The following is a 21,639-nucleotide window of genomic DNA, read 5'->3' on the forward strand; positions in this document are numbered from 1 at the left end:
TGCAGCGCGCTCAGAAACTCAGAGGAAGCATGGGTGTAAACGGATCGGATACTAACAAGGACACAAACCCGAACAAGACAAAGTTACCGCAAAATCTGCTCATCAATTGGTTAATATATACAAACGGGATTGAACATTCAAGTTTCTGTATGATCGTGAAAAAAAAAAAATATATATATATATATATATATATAAGGAAATTATGAAAGGCATATTGTTTTGTAGGGCTATCAATGAGTCACACACCACAATAATCAGGCTGCTGCCTCGAAATTAAATTAAATTCAATTAAATGCTTTCGGTAAAAGAAAATGTGAATGATAGTCGAACTCATAATTGGTATTCGACTTAATGTGCTTGAATCTCAGTTAGACTTCGGGGTCTTATTTAAGTATCTTGAAAGTTTTACAGAAATACTGTCAAGTTTGAATGGAATGAAAAAACATGCTTAATTTTTGACTTATTTCACATAACTACCTGCATTGCATATGAAATAAGCAGTTAAATTAAATAAATCAATACTTACGCATGACCTTTATGTTATTTAATCTTAATTTGAGCTTTTCTTTACTGAATGAAAACTCTCCATCTGTTACAGCTAACTTAAGATTAAGTTAGTGCTTAGGATATGAATGGTCGTGCTGATATTTCACATTGCTAAACTGCAACATTGGGCAGTTCCAGATGTATCAAACTCGAGAAATTGATGTTAATTTCCTAATGAATGACCGTGTTCGTCCCCTAGAAAGCAGGCTCAAATGCATTATGGAACAGATGTTTATGTAAGACTTTCCCTTTTGTTTCTTCCAATTAATGGGTAGTCATCTCCCAATGCATCTCTCATGAGTCCCACCCTCCATCAACCATCAACAAGGCAGAAGTTCTCATCGATACGACAAGAAACTCGATTCTCTCCAAAATTTTGGAGCAGATTATAGAAATGTATTTCATGAATTTATCTCAATCTTTGGACCAACCGTATTTATGAAATAGTTACATACTGTTCTGCTTGCCAAACTGACCCAAAAAACACTATAGAGTTATGAGCCCATAAAACAGAAATCTAGTGGCTGCTAAATTGCTTCAATTGAGCTGGGGTTGCTTTAATCATGCTCAATCACATAAACAAGAACAGGGCTTTTTTTCAGTTTGTCTAATTCACTTAAACAGAATGAGATCTATGCAGGATATAACTGAATCACATGTTAATTTTGCAAAATTATTGAATACAGTATCTGGGTCTTGCTTGCCATTTTTTACTGCAGCAGCTTGAAATCTGTTCCAACTTTCAGTCTATCGCACATAAATGGCTGTTCCACTTTCCAAACTTTTGTAGCTCTATTGCACATAAAACACTTTGAAGGGTAGTGTTTGCAGAGGCACTCAAGAGGCATAATTTACATTAAGTACTGTAATAAGTTATTTCACTGCAAAAGGAGAAGAGCAGCAGACAATCTCATCTCCATTATTTAGAGATACCCAAGAACAGAGTCAAAAACTTTCCCTTTGCTTATATGACATACAAGAGAGAGAGAGCTGAGAGAGGGAGATTCAAAATGTGACTGTGATTCCAAGAACACTGGCAAGGTCAGAAATGAAGTTCGGAAGAGAATTCCATCCCTTTGCGGTAACCATTTTCCCATGAGCCACTGATTCAGAAGTCTCATCTGCCTCCCCTCCTGCTAGCCCAACCACAACTCTCATTCCACCACTACTGGCACATTTCTTCCCCTACAAAAACCGATTCAATTGAACTTCTTCAGCTTTTTTAAATCCACACACACACACATACATGCCCCTGCAAGCCTGTCGGGGTAACCCCTGATATATTAAATCAAAAGAATGGGAAATACACACATGTATAGAGCCAAGGAATGCTAACTCTAGGCCTCTGTGGGCAAAGACAGCCAGAACTTTCTGGTTAAGGGGCACTAGGTGTATAATTTTAAATTTGCAAGGAGCACCAATATATAAACGAGAAAAATTGTCCTGAAAGTTCAATATGAAAATAAGAATTTTTGGGGGGTTTGTGTGGGCAATTGCCCACACTTCGCCTACACCTGTCTTTTCCCCTGTCAGTGGGACAACATGGCTGGAGATAGCTTTTGGTTTATCTAAAGCAACATATGCACTCAATATGGTGTACTCAGCAAATTTCAATTCTTCGTTTGTAATAAGAGCAGTAAGACCAAGTAAAACTGTAAAACTACTGGTTTGCACTAATTTAATTCAATTCATATGATTCAATGACTCAGAGAAAAGCACAGGCAAATTAGTTTTCGAAAAAACTAACAATCAATTACTTAATTACTTTATTGGAAAACAACTTCTCTTGAGTTAGTGAGAGAGAGAGAGAGAGACCTTAAGAAGCCCAGCAGCAGCCAAGACAAGCTGTCCCTCTCCAATTGCAGAAACAATCTTGTTCTCTTCTGAGAATTGCTTCACCAATGACACAACCCTTTCATCGACGGCCAAGTATTCAGGAGCCCTGCCTCCGGGGATCACAATGCAATCGTAATCTGCCACCTTCATCCTTTCGACGTCGTTGGTGATGATGAAGTAATGCCCAACCTTTTGTTCGCTGCATATTTCTGATCCTTTGATGCCAAAATCTTGAATGCACGTCACACACTTTTCCCCTGCACTCTTTCCGGGGCTTATTGCATCAACTCTGCATCCCAAACCTCCAAATGCCCTGAACACCACATTGATCTCGTAGTCTTCCGTGTAATCCTTCAACCACACACAACATTCAATATCATTATATTGGTGTATTATATATATATATAAAACATGCAACTTCTTTTCTTCACGGAGAAAGTAAATGGCCAATAAACATCTTATAGACTGATATTATTACATCATGAAATACATTTCAAATGTAATAACATCTATAAGAATTACTTTAGTCATTTGAAATCCAACATGAGACATCGGATCTTACCCCACAGACGAAGAGGACCGATTTACCATGAGCTCCTGTGATTCTTGCTCCCATCGAGCCAAGAAGTTGGCTAAGTATCTCATTGTGGGCCGGCCAGCCAATTGCAGTTATGACATTGCCATCAGCAACGGCAGTGGTAACTGGGTCTGGTTCCACCCATGCACCGCCTGCAAGCTTGACCACATGCTTCAAGCTGGGAAATGCGGTGCACCTCTTGCCACTGATCAGGCCAGCTGAGACCAGGACCAGCTGGCTATGGCACGTAGTCAAGATCGGCCGGCCGAGCCCGGCGAACCGCGTCACCATGTTTACGACATCGTCATCGACACAGATAACTTCCGTGAACCGGCCGCCGGGGATGATCAGTGCATCATAATCCTCAAGATTAGCATCGCTGAAGCTGGCGTTTAACGTGAAGAAATGACCTTCTAGCTCCGTGTATATCTGTTTGAAACAAGCAATTCACTGTTAAGCACTGTAGCTGCAGTCCTTGCGTTACGAAGTTTGAAAGAGGAGGGAGAGAGCGGGGTTTACCTCATATCCCATGTACTCGTGGACGGCCGTGACGCACTTCTGACCCGTTTTTTTGTTTGGCGATACGGCATCGACTCGGACGCCAACGGCTTGGAGCACCTGGAACGGCACCATGGCTTCGTAGTCCTCCATGTAATCTCCGCATATCATCAGCGCTCGCTTTGCTCTCTGACCGACCGATCCCATCTCTCTCTCTTTCTCTTTCAATCTCTAAGGCAGCTCCGGCCGGCCGGCGGGACGACCTGAGAACCGATCCGTTACACTCTTTTATGAAGATGGTCTCCCCCTCACTCTGCCTCTCTCTCATCGGTGTTCTTCCTTTCTTATAAGGAAGAAGAAGTTCTTCTCCTTCTCTCTCTCTCTCTCTCCCCCACGTGAAGCATGGAGTTCAGAGATCGATGAGGCGTTGATGGTTCGGTGGGACTCGGCTCGGGTCGTGGTTACCAACGAACTCCTCTTTATTTCGCCGAAATTCAAATGACGGCCTTCAAATTTGCTTTCGCGCACCTCAGATCTTAAATCTTTGATATTCTCCAATTCAGGGTTTTTGATATAATAATGCTACGAAAGTGTTCGTCTTCTCGCATGCGAATCTCTTTTATCTATTGGCAAATAGCACTTGAATTTAAGTGGCTTCCTTTTTGAAAGTGATCTTACAAGAACTACGTTATAGAAAATCTTAGACAACAAGATGGCAGGATCAAGAGCTTAGATTTAGTCCAAAGCCTTCAACTTGCCGCAATTTATACTCCTCGCCGGTGGTGGAGAAACACGGCAGCCCCAACATGTAACTTCAAGTAAATTTAAGCTACAGTATTTTATTATTTACTAGCATGAGCCAGGTTTACAGTGGACATGAAAATAAAGGTAAAAGAGGGGTGCTTTTATTTTTGAAGCATTCAAGGAATGTATTACGACCACTTTTGGAGAATACTCCAGTGGCTGCTTTTCGTTGGTGGGTTCGAAATTAACTGTTTAAACTTTAATATGATTGTGAAAATTATTGTCGGTATATATATATAGATATGACTAAACTATATGAAATAAGAAAAACAGATAATATAAAATAATTAAAAAAGATAAAGGGTTCCTACCAATATGCACTACAAGAAAAAAAAATGAATGGCACTTGGTATTAAGGCGTGCGTGTGCCTAATTAGCTACTAGTCAAGGTGAAAAAATCATATAATTGTGACGCAGCCTAAGGTAATAACTTGTTTAGCTCAATTTTTTTTTAAAAAATTAAATTTTAATTGTTTTATATAAAAATTTTGAAAAATGATATTTTGACCCATGTCAAAATTTATAAACTTTAATTTGGCTTCCCTCATGAAAAATTTCTGGCTCCCTCTACTTATCATCAATGGCCTATTCTGAATGGATACCATATATTTAGTAACACTTCATTTAATAATGGAGTCATTAATAATAAAAGATCCTGATTGAGCAAAAGGAACGGTCTGAAAGTAACTTTTTTCATTCATATTTATACGGGGGTGTTAATAACATTCCTTAGATTAGGATATAAATGTCATTCTCCCACTTGTTTGATAAGTTCATCCAATTTTGTTGTGTTTGCAAAATATGTGGACTAAATAAATAAGGGTGGTACATGAACTAATTACAAACAATTAACCGATAACTCAGTTAATGATTTATAAGGTGTCGCATGTAAAATTTATTTTTTAGCTTTGAAGGAAAACAACGAATGATTTAATACTGAAAAAGTAACTTTGCAAGTGGACAGGCTATATTGTGAACTATCAACTAAATTGTAGTGACAATTCATAGCAAGTCTACATAATAAATTATTTTTAAATTTTAAATGGGTCGAGCCCAAGCCAAGACCCAGGCTATTGGGCCGGGCCCGGGCCGAGACCCGGGCTATTGGGCCGGGCCCGGGCCGAGACCCGGGCTATTGGGCCGGGCTCACCGGCCAGGCCTGATGCCCACCCTTACTAAAAAGGCGTTTTGTGTGCGTTTATTAATGCATTTTTCTAAGCCCAAGGGGCTTATCTTAGCCGGTGTATTTTCATCTTCTTATGCCAAATATCGGCAAAAATGATTTTCATCAACGTCTAAATGGAATGAGTTGATGAAAGTATCAGTTATACCGACGCTTAGGCTAAACGTCCGTTGGTAATTGTTCGCCCAAAATTTCTTGCATTGACACGAACACTGTCACTAGGAGGTGTCACTAAAATCTTTTTTTTCTCGACAGCCACTGACTGGCCATCAGTGAACAAAAACTTTGACAGACACGTTATCATCGGATCGGTGAAGGTCAATATTTATCCACGTCTTTTTCTAAATATTGGTGAAGGTCAATCTGCATCGAACTCATGAATAAACGTCGATAAAAAATTGTGGAAGCAGGTCGAGTTCGACTTGTCATTTATGTGTTGAGCTTGAACTCGACTCAATTAAAGCTTGACAAACTCGTTTGAATGTATGGACTATTACTTTGCCATAAATCGAGCTCAACTCAATTAAGGCTCGGCAAACTTCAATGAGCTTTTGTAAAAACTTACATAATTAATTAAGGTCAATATATCAGTTTTTTAATTAAAAACGAGTAAGATATTTGAAAAATCGCTACACATCATTTTCGAGTCAAATGAAGCTTTAACAGTGAACTCGAACTCAACTCGATTATTTGAACAAGTTGACTCATAAACACGAGCTCGACTCGTTAAGCAAATAACTCAGTTCAAACTCGGTTACGAGTTGTGTTTTAAAGAGTGTAGCTCTAATAGCTCCACTTGTTGTTCACCCCTAATCAACAGCGATCCATCCACTCTTTGATGTTTCCATGTTTTTTTTATAGTTAATAACTTAACGTTGCTGTAAACGGGGACATACATAAACAAGAAAAGCACTAGTTGACAGATTCTTTGAGAGACCAAAGCAGCTTCGAGCCCTTAACCTACCAGAAAGAGGAAATGGAAGCTTCCGTTCTCATTGGGATAGTGAGATTCTCGTTCTGCTGACTAAAAAACTCATTTTCTTTGACCGAATGTTAAAATGGCGGTCGAAATTAGAGGCAGGCATATGATATTAGCAACACATGACACACTTCTGCAATCTCTGGTACCGTTATTCCAAGATTTAGATGGAATGCTTTGTTACGGAGAACATGATGTGAGACGATTCAGTTGCCGGGAAATGAAACTAGACAGTCGAAAATATTTTAGAAGTCCCAAGGATTTCCTTTTCTTTTTTTAATCTTTGATATATATATATATATAAGTCGGAAGATTGATGATATAAAAAAGTTCATGAACTTTCTAATTCATGAGACTGCATAAAAAATACTCATAATATATATATATATATATATATATATTTCTCATTCCTATAACAGTTTAATAATCAATCATCAAGAAAAAGGCACGAAGGTTCCCCCTTCCTTTTTCTGCTTCTACAATGGTAAGTGTCAGTGATGGCAATGTTGTATCCTTTAATTTAAATATTGTACCTTACAACTTAAGATGTATACGTATGACGCCTATAACAATTCAATTTTTAATTTTACAGTATTGACTAAGGGTGAAGGGAGGTGTGGGCAAAGTATGGGCAATCGCGGATCCACAAAAAGTATTTATTTTATATATTGACATATCAAAATAATTTTTCTCATTTACTTGTTGATGTCCTTTAAAAACATAAAAAATTCATTACCCGTACACCTTAATAAAAAATTTGTGACTCCGTCCCTAACATTGATTACCACAGCATCTAGATTCATTTTTTTGGATCAAACTAGATGCTGCGTCGGGTTGGCCGAGGCAGAAAACGCGGGTTCCAGCAGGAACACGCGCGACCACACCCCTGGTACATATGAGTGAAGAAGATAATGACAACATCTCATCTGCCTACACAAATGCTTAGCAAGTGAAGAAGAATAATTAAAGATTAAAAAGCCTTCAAACTGGACTTGTATTTCTAAATCACCTTATATAAAAGCAACCATATTGGGTCCATTTGAATGGTCGAGAACGTCCTACAAAATAGTCAAGTTCAATGATTTCATCAGCTCTTATGAAATCGGTGGCAGGGCCATAAATTTTTAGGTGAGAGGCAGTAGTTATAAAGAGTACATCACCCACAACTAGTATCGATCAATGTTAAAAATCAATGGGCCTATGCTCTTAGTTGGCCTCACATGCTCACACCTAGCTCTGTCACTGTACTGTATGAAACACTAATCAATCCACATATCGATCTGATTAGGCAAGTAATCACCATGATACTGAAAAAAAAAGGGTCCTGATATGGATCTAAGATGAGTATGGGAAGCAACGGCAGGGCCAGAAATATTTGGCTAAAGGGCACTAAGTGACCGCTTGAAGAAAGAGCAGCAAATTCACTTGTTGATGGACTAAAGATGGCGGTCAAAGGACCCAAGACTGATTAGGGATGTCAACATATCTGCTTTGGATTAGTTATCCGACTAATCACTTTGAATATATATATATATGTGTGTGTGTGTGTGTGTATGTGTGTGTGTTCGATGAAGAGATCAGATTAAATTCAGATTTAAGAAATGACATATGATCGGATTCAAATATATATAAGTATCTGATTGGATTTGAATTTAGATAGATATCTAAATCCAATGCTCGTATATTTTGAAAATCAGCTAGATTCGGTTCAAAATTCAAATATACACAAAAATACATGTTAAAGCTCTGAGATGAGTCGCAAAATGATCTCTTGGTGAATGGTGATTGAATATAGCCTAGGATCGTAATGTTGCTGGTTAGGCTGGCAGGCCGGTAAGAGCTCGGTCGTCAGTTCGATTCTTATGGGCACTACTCATCTTGACTGCAAACTATGACATGTGAAACATTCAAGTTGAAGGGTAAAGCGTAGGTCCACAGAACTCTCAAAGCAACCCTCAACCCCAAGAAGAAGGAGAAAAGGGCAGCTTTTGCCTCTCGCAAATTGCCAGTTGTATAGAGATGAATTGGTTCATACTATTAGAAGTTATGTTGTTTGGTGTGGTGCAGACATGAATGCAAATAGATGGGCTTTCATCTGATATTAGATATGGAAATTGGACTCTTAAAATGCAAATTAGGCAAATGAATGAGATCAATAAAACAGATGCCGATTGATCTGGTTTGAATCTCAACACCATCTAATTTGATGGACATCTAAATCCAATAGCACATAAAGTTTTACACTTGCGCAGACGAATGCAAAGTCCCATTTCAAACAAGTAGATGTAGCATCCCAGTTAAATTGTGTTAGAATGGGTGGACATAATGTCTCTAAAAGGCACATGTTTTGAGATATTTCATCTCAGGCTCTATCCTCATAGATAAAAGAGAATGAATTTTTCTTCTCAGAAAACTTGCCCCCATCTTCTTTTGGTACAGTTTGACTGTGATAAGTTGTCCAGAGAAGTTTATCTTAAATTTTCTCCTGCATGGGAACACGCTCTTAAGGTAAATTCGCTAATGACTTGGGTGCGTCTTGATGATGGGAAATTTCTCAGGTTACTTAACACCACATACCCATTCCTTTTCTTTTTCTTTTTTGTTTTCTTTTTCTTTTTGAAAAAAAGAAAAAAGTTACATTTTCACGTGTAAGTAATCTCTGTCAACGTTTTCTCAAAAGGAAAAAAAAAACAATCAAACGCCACCAAATTTTCTTGGGAATAAGATTCTTGCCTGTAATTTTCTGACTCAATGCCTCAATGTCCACAAGTTGAAAGAAAATGGACTGCCCATTTCTTTTTTCTTCACTGTGTAGCTGGAAATTAAAGTAATGGAACTCCATGGATGCAAATCCAGGATCTCATATGCTGTAAAATTCTTACACAAACTAAGCAGTATCAATAATACTCCACAAAGGAGCGCTTAATAAGGTTTTATAGATCTAACTCAGTTCACGTAGGGCGCTTGATCCCAAAACATATTTCCCAACAATCCCAAAGACTAAAAACGATCGACTTGGCGCTAGCTTTCAACACCAGCTTCCACCAAATCAACCATTCTAACAATTCATAAACACAGTTCTAAAAGAATACACTAGTATCGATCCATGAATCCACACAAAGATTATGGGCGCCTGCACCACCCATCCTCATGTCTCAACTTTGACGATCTTCGGCACTTCGACGGGGAAATTTTCGATCTCGTCCATCCAGGGGTTGGTCTCCTTGGCCGGCTTGATGGTCCGGGTCGCGCGCCAAACCGCACTGTTGCACTTGAACCCGGACCCGAACGCGATCTGCCACAACCTGTCCCCCCTCTTGACCCTGCCCTTGGCCTCAGTGTAGGCTAACTCATACCACAAAGATGAGCTAGAAGTGTTGCCAAACCTATAGAGGGTCATCCTAGAGGGCTCCATGTGCCAGTCACTTAGCTCCAGGTTCTTCTCTAGCTCATCCAGCACTGCCCTGCCACCAGCATGGATGCAGAAGTGCTCAAAGGCCAACTTGAAGTCTGGTATGTAGGGTTTCAATCCCTTGATCTTTAGCAATTTTCTACCAATCAAGGTGGCTAAGAACAGGAGCTGCTCTGACATGGGCAGCACCAATGGGCCCAGTGTGGTGATGTTGGTCTTGAGTGCATCCCCAGCCACAGCCATGAGGTCCTTGGACAGGGCCACACCAATCTTCCCCTGCTCATCCTCGCGCTGGTACACACAATTGTAGCACTGGTCGTCCGCGCCCTTGTGGGTCCGAACCGTGTGGACGAGCTCGTACTTGGAGCGGCGGCGGTCGGACCGGCGGTTCGAGAAGAGGATCGCAGCGCCACCCATGCGGAAAAGACAGTTGGACACCAGCATGGACCGCTCGTTGCCGAAGTACCAGTTGAGGGTGATGTTCTCCATGCTAACCACCATGGCATAGGTGTCCCTGTGGACCTGTGGAAAGTGATTCCAATGTTATTTTCACATTGGAAAGTTGGAAAATGTTTCCAAGGTTATTTTGATGGAGGAAAACTTTTTCACCAGAGAATTTTTTCCCTTTTTTTCTGAAAGTACAACTTTAAGAAGCTTGATTGTGATGGCATGAATGAGAAACAAAGTGGCCCTTTGATCTAGAAGGTTTTTGGTTGAAGAAAGTCAAGAGTTTAATGCTTGAGGTACACTTTTTAAGATCACTGTCAGATATTTGACTATATTTAACTTGTGATGAGACAAGCTGGCAAAGGACATAAGACAGGCACATTAATTAGCAAAATATGACATCAGGATCCCATTTCTTAATGTTTTAGATTACAAAAATATTATTTTTTTTTTATATTTGATTAAGATTTTCTATGAAGCTTTTAGCAGAAAATGTGGGTCAGAGACCACCTGTCTGCACGTGACATCACAAGGACCCTTCTAAACATTCAGAAGAAAATGACTCTAAGACTGCTGAATGCAAGAAACTGAAAATTTCAGGAGCTTCTAGCGAAGAAATAACATGACAGGTGGGTCCTTGCAAATTATTATTTTTTCAAAGGAATTGCAGATTGAGGCCAACTGTTTTTTGTTTTTATAAGTTTCCACACATTTATGAGGACCAAATCTTTATTCATTCATTATCTTTACCTAACTCTTTGGGCTTCTTTTATTATATTGAAGAGTCAATGATGATGGTTGGGAAATGGTAGCCAACCATCCTAACTCCCAACTAAGAGCTCACACATTGAAATCAGAGACTCAGGAAAACCACTTTGCATACAGTAGTCATACCAACATCACCAAACTCTGAAAAACCCCAGAAATCAAGCCTGACCATCGCTGTGCTGCCAAGTGTTCTCTTTTTCTTTTTTTTTCGAGCGGCAAAAAAATATTTAATATTTCTTGAACTTTTCTTTTATTAAAAAAATACATGAGGTTGGGATACAACCTTCCCCCCCTATTTATGGCGTCCTGCTGGATTGAAGGGATTCTGTGAGGGGAGAGAAAGCGACCTCTTATTATAAAGAGTTGTCTTGGATGATCACATGGGGGCCTTGATTGGGGTGTGCAAGCAGCATAAAGAAATTGAGGTGCCATTGTTGTTGTTCAATTTCAGAATCCTTCAATTCACACCACTTGGCTAATTATTCGCGAAAAATGATGGTAAGATCACGTTAGAAACTTGAGATTTAAAACTAATTTGCTCGAGAGACTGGTAAGGAAGGCCTATCGTTGAGCTTCTTCATGAAATAAGAAGTTTTTCTGCACTTGAAAGTTACGAAATTTTCTTGAAATAACTTGTTTTTGGTAGAAAAAAGAAGGAGATTTCTAAGCACTGCCACCAACTAATTACAGGGGAATTATATTTTTGTTTGTTTTGAATTTATGAAAAAAAGATATGAGGGGCTTTTGAAAATGATTTCCTTAAATGCAGCAGCTGTGATCATCCGGACGCCTACCGGATTATGACGATTGAGACTCAAGGGAGATTCCAAACGCAAAGTCAAATGAGCTCCAAAAGAATCATTTTCACATTCATTAAATTGCCTTTGAGAAAGGTAAGGGAGCTCCCGGAATATCCTTCGAACCAGGTGAGATGGCGCCTTCGCTGCGGGCGAATGGAGCTCAGGGTGCCTGAGTTTTGACTGGTTGATCAAGTTTTAGTTTGACTGAGCCAAGTGCTATTAAAAAATAATAAATACCAACTTAAATGTATGTATCTGAGCTTCAATTAAGTTTCAATTTCAATAGCACAAGTAATCTGAATTTGAATCGGAGGTTGGTGGTTGGCTAAGTTAGCCAGGACAACATTTTAGACCTGAGCTGGTTCAGTTGGGGAGGTCGAAGGTTCGAGCCTACCTTCTATGGCTTTTCTTCAGATTTGAAAAGAAAAAATTAATATGTATTTTTTAAAAAAAAAAAATATTTTCCGTCAAAATTTTGATTGACGGATTGCCAGCTCTGCTCGAACCTAAGCGCATTGATGGGAGCAAGCATGATCTTGAAGTTGGAATGCATTAAACAACAAAGAAAAAAGGAAGAAGAAGAGAGGAGATAATGGGGACGACGGACCTGGAGGAGCTGCTTGGCGAGGTCGACGGAGATGAGGCCGGCGCTGCAGCCCATGCCACCGAGGTTGTAGGAGCGGATGTTGCTGCGGAGCTTGTAGTGGTTGACAAGCATGGCGGAGAGGGAGGGGGTGGGGTTGAAGAGGCTGCAGTTGACGATGACGATGCCGATGTCCTTGGGGTTGACGCCGGTCTTCGCCAGGAGCTGGTCGACGGCGCCGAACATGACGGCCTCCGCCTCCTTGCGGGCCTCCGCCATGCAGGGGTTGGGCGGCACTCGGAGGACGGCGGGGGGGAAGTAGGTGTCCTGCCCGAGCCCCGACCGCTCGAGGATCTTGCGTTGGAACTCGAGGTTCTGCTCGGTGAAGGTGCCGGCGAGGGCGGAGCGGGTCATGAAGATCTCGCGCGTGCACTTCCGCTCGGACTCGGGCTTGTAGCAGGCGAAGTCGAGGAGGTAGACGGGGCGGGGGCGAGAGGAGAGGTGGAGGGCGCAGAGGAAGACGAGGAGGGAGGCGAGGGCCACGGAGGAGAGGAGGTTGTAGCGGAGGAGGGACCAGAGGGCGGTGACGTCGGTGGGGAGATGCGGGTGGAGAGGAAGGCGAGCATGGGGACGGCGAGGAGGTAGGGGAGGTTGGAGATGAGGTAGTGGTAGCCGAGCTTCACGTACTTGAGGCGGACGGAGTGGCGGTAGTCCGGGCTGGCTGCTCCGGCGTCCATGGCGTCGACGAAAGACAGAGGTAGAGATCTAGAGAGAGGAAGCAGAGTTGGGGATGGGGAGGAGAAGGAAGAGGGATGGGGGTTTTAAGGAGGGAGGAGGAGGTGGAGCAACGCAGAGTGGGGAGAGAGAGAGAGAGAGAGAGAGAGAGAGAGAGAGTGGGGAAGGAGAAGAGAGGATGCAACCACCCCAACTAACCGTTTAACTGCGGTGTTCCTCTTGCATTCATTACGAAAGTTGGAACTGTGCGTGTGCAAATACGTGTCTGGAGTTATATATATATATATATATATATGAGAGAGAGAGAGAGAGAGAGAGAGAAAAGTGGGTCTACCTCTATGAGGCCAATGAATGGATCAGAAACATATTCATTTAAATCTAGAGAGAGAAAGGGAAAGTCTGAAATGAGTCTAACATGAGAGCCCAATTATGGCAAACTAGAAACAGATCCATTTAGAGTTGGAAACGAACCTGGCCGGCCGCCGGTTATTGACTTCTCCTGTTGATCAGAATGTTCAACAGATTTGGCTCACAAAACATGGTGTTCCTTTTATCTAAGACTTGGTTTGGTAATATAATTTTAACAAAGTGGTTGAACCGATAATGCTATTGGAAGGTTCAAGCCACAGAGAATTACAAGGTTGTGAACGCCATTGGAAAGTTGAAACTATAGAATTACAACAGGCTAGTAAGGCGTGCTGCCGATCGGAGCTGTAAATATGGATATTGATGACTAGTGCTGTAAATCAGGCCATTGTAAATATCACTGCCTTGTAAAATGATTTTACCCCCAATAGCGATATTCACGACATTCTTGAAGAGATGAGAAGACCGGAATCCCCATGGTAATTCCGGCCGGCCAACTCCCGGCCGGTGGCTCAGCTGACACTAGCAGAGCCACCTAACCATACGGATCTGCGTAAATTGTTTAGTAAGTATACTGGACGATCGTTTTTTTTTACTGTGTTAATGCCCGTCAGCTAAAATTTCTCCCCGGTGAAATTTCTGAAAAATATTATTCTACTTTTGTACAAGTCTAGAGAAAACTATTCTGCCAAAAAAAAATCTACCTTTACCTGTTAAGTTAACAAGGATTCACATCATTATATAAAAAGAAAAACAAGAAAAATAGAAAAGGACTTGATCGTCATTTTATTAAAAGATAATGATGAGTTTAGTGTTAGGAGGCTTTGGCTCCAAGGATGTTAGAGGTAGAGAATTCTGGTCAAACGGCGAAGCCAAGATTTTTTTCAAGGGCGGGCCAAACAGTTCAACCTCAGATTTAGGTAGGGGCCAAACTGAACTCGAATGTAAAAAATACATTGCACAACTAAAGTTTTTTAATTTTTTCAAATACATTTTTTTTTTCAATTAATTGGGATGGGACCATGGCTTAGGTGCCCCCCTCCCTCCACCCCGGTCAATAGGTACTATTTGTATAATTTTAAAATTATATGACACACCTGTATGTAAATAAACAAGAAAGCAGCCATGAAATTTTAATATAAAAATAAACATTTTTTACGAGTCTGTGTGGGCAATTGCCCCCACCATGCTTACACCTACTCCGCTCGTGCTTGGCTCGATGTTTAGTAAACAAGCTTTTCTTTTGGTGTTTGTGGTCAAGCTTTCGTCCACATGTAATTTATTGTACTTCATATTGTTAACGCCTTTTTTTGGCGTTTGGAGTTTCCCTTGCTCTGCCTTTGCATAGGATTCCTTATGGTTTTTTTTTTCCTCGGTTGAATATAATATAAATATCAATTCAGAAAAATACATTCAACTTTTCATGTTTAGACGCTTGATTTAAAGTATTGATTTCTTAAGATTCGCATTAAATTCCAAACAGCTCAAACTCGATCATATTTTTGTTAATTTCACTAAAAGTTAAAGCTAAGACATCTTCCAAATAAGATAATCAATAAAGTATGTGGTCAATGCAACCGTAGGCAGCTCCAACGGAGATATTACTTAATATTATTAATATTGTTTGTCGAACTTGAATGCAAAACATTGTTTAAAAAGCACTTAATAATATGCTTTCTAAAATGCGATCACCCATGGTCGGGCTTCGATTCAATATGATCTTGAAAATGAAGCACCAAGTTCAAAATATTACTTGCATTTTTGAGCTAATGATGAGAATAATATGAAACACCAAAAAAATGTATATAAGATTCTTCTTAATTTACAGTCACATAACTTAGCAATTAAACATTCAAAAGTAAGTTTGATGCCTTATCATTAATTAAATTTGGGGAATCTTGGAAGACTTGATTTTTAATCCCTCCCAAGCTGTTGTCCCAACTGGAATGATGAATTTGCTATTTAAACTGATTCAACTTGATGTCACAAGTCAGCTTAAGAAATTGTATCTGTAGGCGATTAGTTTACTCTTGGAGACTGTCAGGTAATGATGTACAAGTAGTCGAGCCAACTTAGGTTCGACTTGAACTCGTTTGTCAGAACTCGACTCGTTTATAAACCAGTGGAATTGAGGTGAGTTGTTAATCACAAGTTTGATGACGATGAAGGAAAGATAGAGGAAAATCTGTCAACAAATATGCATCAAAGGGGAGGGGAGGTATTTTTGAAAATTTTCATAAAATAATGGACATTTTAGACTTTTTTACCTTCTTCCTTTACCCTTTTAAGAAGTTTCTTTCTATATTTTAATAGGGCCATTGGGTCATTGCACACTCATTGTCAGATATGTTTCATGCAATTAGGGGTGAACAATGAGCTCGACTCGTTAAAGCTCGACTCATGAAAGAGTTCGAGCCGAGTCGTTTGTTTAACGAGTCGAGCTCGAGTTCATGAGTAGACTTGTTCAAATAATCGAGTTGAGTTCGAACTCAACACGTGATTGCCGAGCCGAGCTCGAGCCTTAATTAAGTCGATATATTCAAACGAGTTTACAAGTTTGTCGAGCCTTATTCGAGTCAAGCTCGAGCTCAACACATAACGACGAATATCAATTCTATTCAAACGAGTTTGTTGAGTCTTAATCGAGTTAACAATGAATATTAATTTTATTCAACCGAGTTTATCGAACCTTAATCGAGTCAAGCTCGAGCCGAGTCGACCTGCTTCCATCAAGCCGGGTCAGGCTCATGCTGCTTCCGTCGAGCTATTTTCGAGCTCGAGGTTTCATTAACCAAGCCAGCTGACTGAACTAGGGTTCGATTGGACTCATGTTCACTCGTTACATGCAACATATTACGCTATTACAAATAACCGGAAATTGATTTTAGATGCGCTTTTGATTAGTTAGCAATCTCTAAGAAAAAGGGTCTGCCATAGTCATTGAAACACAACCAATTAGATTCCCTGCACTGTCCCCATTATATGCATGACATATCACATCATACTTGAGGGCATGTTGCTAGTGATTTCTCCTTGCATTCATTTTAGTCAGGCGTATTTCTGCAACTTCAGGCCGAGTCTGACACACAACCTATTCCCACACTTCCACCGTAAAAATGCAGTTGAATGTCGGTGCTACCTCCATGTACCATACATAATTAATTTATCTTCTAATTTCAAATATTTTTAAAATTTTAAAAACATTTATATGCTTTTCATTTTCATAAGTTTAATTATTTGGAATCGGTTCATTTGATTCGATTTTTTATTTTCTATTGACTATATTGACAAGAGTCTAATGCATATTTAATCAGATCTGATTGAGAAATGGTTCTGATTCACCTATTCTGAATCATCTAACTTTCCAATCCCATCCAAAGTCATGACATTGGTAAAAAAAAAGTGAACAGTTGTATTCATTGAGTATTTATAGTAGAAATTAGATAAAGAAAAAAAATACGATTATATATGGAGAAAAACAATAAGGAAGATTGGAAAATTTTGCCGTCACCAATGTAAAAGCAAGTGGGCGGCACTTTTCATGGAATGTTTACCATAGTAATTAATTAATTGAAAAAAAGTAAAATTATATATGGAGAAAAATGAAAATGAAGATTGGAGAATCCTCTTCTTCCTTATTTACATACAACTGTTTCAGGTAACTGGTGCATCTCTCAGCCATGGGCAATCTATCTAATTCCTATATATTATTGTTGATCTGGTTTCTGCTATTCAAGGGGTTGAGATTGTAAAATGGACCTGAATAGGTGGATTTGAATCAAATTGTTCCCTTCCCGATTAGATTCAGGAGATGATTCTTTTTCACTAAAACTTGGCAAGGGTCGATCAGTTTCTATTTCGAATTCTCGTAATATCAATTTATTATAAGAAAAGGATACAAATATGCAACTTGAAAACTTGAAACATAGAAGGTATATATATAATATCAATTTATTATAAGAAAATGATACAAATATGCAACTTGAAACATAGAAGGTATATATATATATATCACGGTTGTACCCTATTGTATGTTCCCCTCCATTGCAGAAAGCTAGCCCTCCTTGCTAAATTTAGGTCATAAATAGTAAAATGCTTACATAGTTTTGAAGGATGCAATATGTTATTTTTAGTACTTCACAAAAGAAAAAAAAACATTTGAGGAGTCCACATGGTTCTACTTTAGTGCCTTTTCAAAGGCTAGTGTGGGCAACAGCCTACATCAGCGCACAGTTGCCCACATTTGTCTCCGCTACTGCTATAATTATATTATAACACTAATATTTGATAAAATATCATGTATTTTTTGGTGAATTTTGAAATTAAAGTGATCTTAACCATTCCCATACAGTTTTCCATTGAAACCATTCACATACACTAATATGGATGTGTAACCTCCACCCGATCAATTGTAGAGCACTCTGATAAAGAAATCCTTCGGCCTTTCATAGCACACTACCAATGCATTCTGATGCTATGTTTGTTTCGTAGGGCACTAATGCATTGGGTGGTTGTGATTGGAGGAAACTTTAAATGACTGGATGCCTTCAACTTTTATTTAATACATACACATGTGCTTGTATTCGGTAGTTGTGTTCATTTCGAAGTTCTATTAATTTATGTCCTTCGACATATTCCTTTCGGACCCGCTCTCCTAGTTTTCTTTCGAGATGGCACGATGAAAGCAATGGGTGTTTGCGTGGCTAGTGATGCATTAGCAATGGGGCGAGTGGGTTAAATAGGTGTTGGGGGCCAACCGATAGCCAACACGAGGGAAGAAAGGAACCGGTAGGAGAGGCTTGAGCCCCCCCTAATCGTCTACATGAGTGGACACTCGTTTTTGCGTGAGAATCAAGAGAAAGGAGGTGGTGGAGGCACATGTACATGTTTTTTTTTTTCACTCTCTTTTTTGTCTTTGTGAAATTTTTTGTTTATTTGACTGAGCCAGGCTGGGTAGCATTTTTGTGGAAAGATATTCTTTTTTTAATCTGTCTTAAATTTTATGTATTTATATATTTGTTTATATAAAAAAAACATTTCTTTTTATGCTTTCTTTTTGAAAAAATAAATAAATACATGCATACATAGGGATTCTGGTAAGAAGATCTCCCCACTAAAATGCTACCCAGCCTGGTTCAGTCAAATAAAACAAAAACTTTTACAAAGAAAAAAAAGAGTAAAAAAAAAAAAAGGAAACATCTCCTTTAGCTTCCTCTTGGTGCTCAGATAGACGGCTAACTCAGGCTCGAGTGCTGGCCCTTTCTACTGGTTCCCTTCCTTCCTCCCCCTAGCTGTCGGTTGGAACCCCGAACTTACTTAGCCCACTCCCCCTTTGCTAATGCATCACCAGTCATGCAAACACCCATCCCTTCCAAGGTGCCGTCTCCAAAGAAAACCAGACGAACTAGGGGATTGAGACTAAGATATCACAAGTGAAAACATCATCTAAAGATAATGATATTTTTATTTCTACTTTGACGGCAAGGAATATGAATTCAATAACCAATATATAGATTCAAATTTCGGTTCACATGGACATTCCTAGATGTTAATGCAAAAAAAAAAAACAACGGCGAAAGATGGACATGTTTTGGGTGAGTGAGAGGTATTAATCCTACCACCCGAAAAAATCCCAAAGGCCCCCCCATTCCCCCTTGCCTCTAGGGTCTTGAGCTACATCGGTGTCAGCAATAGCAACGGTGCACCCTTCAACTTGATTTTGCGTTCTACCACCTTAAGATACAAGAACATAGCGCCCACAATAATCGAACTAGAGACCTGCCTTTATATAGGCCCCTAGCCCGACCAGCTACGTTATACTCCTTGTGATGAGAGATGAGCATGTTGATTGCCTGCAAATCATATACCAATTTGTAAAAGCAAAATAGAAATAATAGATGAGAACCGAACGAGAATCTAACTTTTGTCTTCTTATATATGTGATGCATGGCATGATGACCTCTTCTTGTTGTTTCGTACTTTTCTCTTGTCCTCTTTTCTTTTAGTCAAGCAAAAATGAAGAGGATTGCTGAGGTTAGATAGGCCCTATTCTGCAGCAGCATGAGTTTTGAACTCTTGACCTCCCTTGAAGTTGAACTAACTAGGTGAATGGTGCTCTTATTTGGTTCTTGATCCAAACGTTAAATCCAATAGATATTGCACAAATGGGTCCAGATCAGGTTAGCCAGGTACCAAAGTGAAGGAAATGAACTTCACAAAAAATATATATCTTGGTTCTCCGTTCAAACATGATCCATTTTTTGAGTTTTTGCTATGTGATATGGCATAATTCTTCATTTTCAATCGATTTTGCAGTTTTTTCTCAAATTTTTTAAGCTTTTGGGTTGCACTGTTTGGAAAACTTGGTTTAATGTAACAAATCATAGTTTTTGAGACCTGGTTGAAATGTTTAGAGAGAAAGAAAAACCAAAGCTTTTGTTTTTTTTAGGGTTAGGGGGCATAAGTTATTCACACCCATTTAAATATATATATTTTATACTTAATTATTATGGTCAAGACTACAGAAACACTGTACGACCCACTTGCTTTCAGATCTACGAGAGGGGAGATTTTCTAGTCTTCCTTATAGTTTTTCTCTGTACATAAATTTATTTTTTTCTTAATTTAATTTCTATTATAAATACTCCATAAAGAGTATTGGTCACTGGTTTTGACGTACATTAATGGAGAAAGAGTATTGGTCACTGGTTTTGACTTACATTGATGGAGAAAGGATTTTTCAATCTTATTGGTCGTTTTTTTCCTATATATAATTTCACTTTTTATTTTAATTAATTTTCATGATGAAGACTGCCCACTTGTTTCCACATGATTGGGAATAAAAAGTGAGGTAGGCTCTTCCGGTGAATTAACCAAAAATAAAAAAATTGATCAATTTAATTTAATTTTGTCATGCTTACCCCATGTGCCACACATCATTTATTTTTAAAAATTTTTAGCTTTTAATAAGCTTTTATATGTTTTTTCTTTTTCTTAAATTTCATTTTTTTTTGAATCGGTCCATTTGATGGTAGTGGTTGGGAGGCAAGGCAAGGCAAGGAGGGCCTCGATGCATCGGCGCTCGAAGGTCTGGCCGGAGGGAACGATGACGGGGTCTGCCATGGGAGCGTTGGAGATGGGGCGGAGGAACTCGAGCGGTGGCGCTTTCTGGTGTTGCTGACGGAAGTGGAAGGATATCGTCCACCGGTTTTTGCCGCTGCCCATTTCCTTCCTCCTCTCCCTCGCTGTGGACAAGAGCTCCAGCGATCGATAGAACCAGAACGGGCCTGTGGTCTCTCTCTCGTTCTTAGGTGGGAGGAAACATCAGGAGAAATCTTCGACCAGAGAAGAAGCGGCTACAGAGAGATAGCGAGAGAGAAACAGAGAGGAGGGGGCCACTTTCCAAACGCCAATCACTACACATGAATGTGTTTCAATTCCATCAACTGTTTCTGAAGATATTTCGGGATTGCTATTCCTTCCTTCCTCTTCCTTCCTCTCACCGCAGAAATCAAAACAATTTTGGGAGTTGGCAGAAAACCTGAGCTCTATCGAGTTGATGGAATTGAAAGGGGAAGGAAGGAAGGAATGGCAATCCCGAAATATCCTCAGAAACAGTTTATGGAATTGAAACACATTCATGTGTAGTGATTGGCGTTTGGAAAGTCGCCCCCTCCTCTCTGTTTCTTTCTCGCTATCTCTCTGTAGCCGCTTCTTCTCTGGTCGAAGATTTCTCCTGATGTTTCCTCCCACCTAAGAACGAGAGAGAGAGAGAGACCACAGACCCGTTCTGGTTCTATCGATCGCTGGAGCTCTTGTCCACAGCGAGGGAGAGGAGAAAGGAAATGGGCAGCGGCAAAAACCGGTGGAGGATATCCTTCCACTTCCGTCAGCAACGCCAGAAAGCGCCACCGCTCGAGTTCCTCTGCCCCATCTCCAACGCTCCCATGGCTGACCCCGTCATCGTTCCCTCCGGCCAGACCTTCGAGCGCCGATGCATCGAGGCCCTCCTTGGCCCTTGCCTTGCCTCCCAACCACCACCTCCTTATATGTTTTTTATATGTATTCAATTTCACAAACGATTCTGAACCGATTCACTGATTCAT

At 39.9% G+C, this 21,639-nt stretch overlaps 1 protein-coding gene and 1 pseudogene across 1 annotated transcript; both read right to left on the reverse strand.

The window, feature by feature from the left end:
- Positions 1 to 1,551: 1,551 nt before the first annotated feature.
- LOC116246095 (protein DJ-1 homolog D-like) lies at positions 1,552 to 3,696 on the reverse strand. The gene is made up of 4 exons (XM_031617798.2): positions 3,479 to 3,696; positions 2,945 to 3,388; positions 2,362 to 2,733; positions 1,552 to 1,731 (listed from the first exon to the last, which is right to left on the reverse strand). Exons 1-4 carry the CDS (start codon positions 3,662 to 3,664, stop codon positions 1,552 to 1,554), a joined length of 1,182 nt encoding a protein of 393 aa, XP_031473658.1. The 5' UTR covers positions 3,665 to 3,696.
- A 5,624-nt stretch (positions 3,697 to 9,320) lies between these two features.
- LOC116264339 (3-ketoacyl-CoA synthase 11-like) lies at positions 9,321 to 13,308 on the reverse strand (annotated as a pseudogene).
- Positions 13,309 to 21,639: the final 8,331 nt, after the last annotated feature.

The sequence above is a fragment of the Nymphaea colorata genome, chromosome 1, assembly GCF_008831285.2.
Source record: "Nymphaea colorata isolate Beijing-Zhang1983 chromosome 1, ASM883128v2, whole genome shotgun sequence".
In the NCBI taxonomy this organism is placed as follows: domain Eukaryota; kingdom Viridiplantae; phylum Streptophyta; class Magnoliopsida; order Nymphaeales; family Nymphaeaceae; genus Nymphaea; species Nymphaea colorata.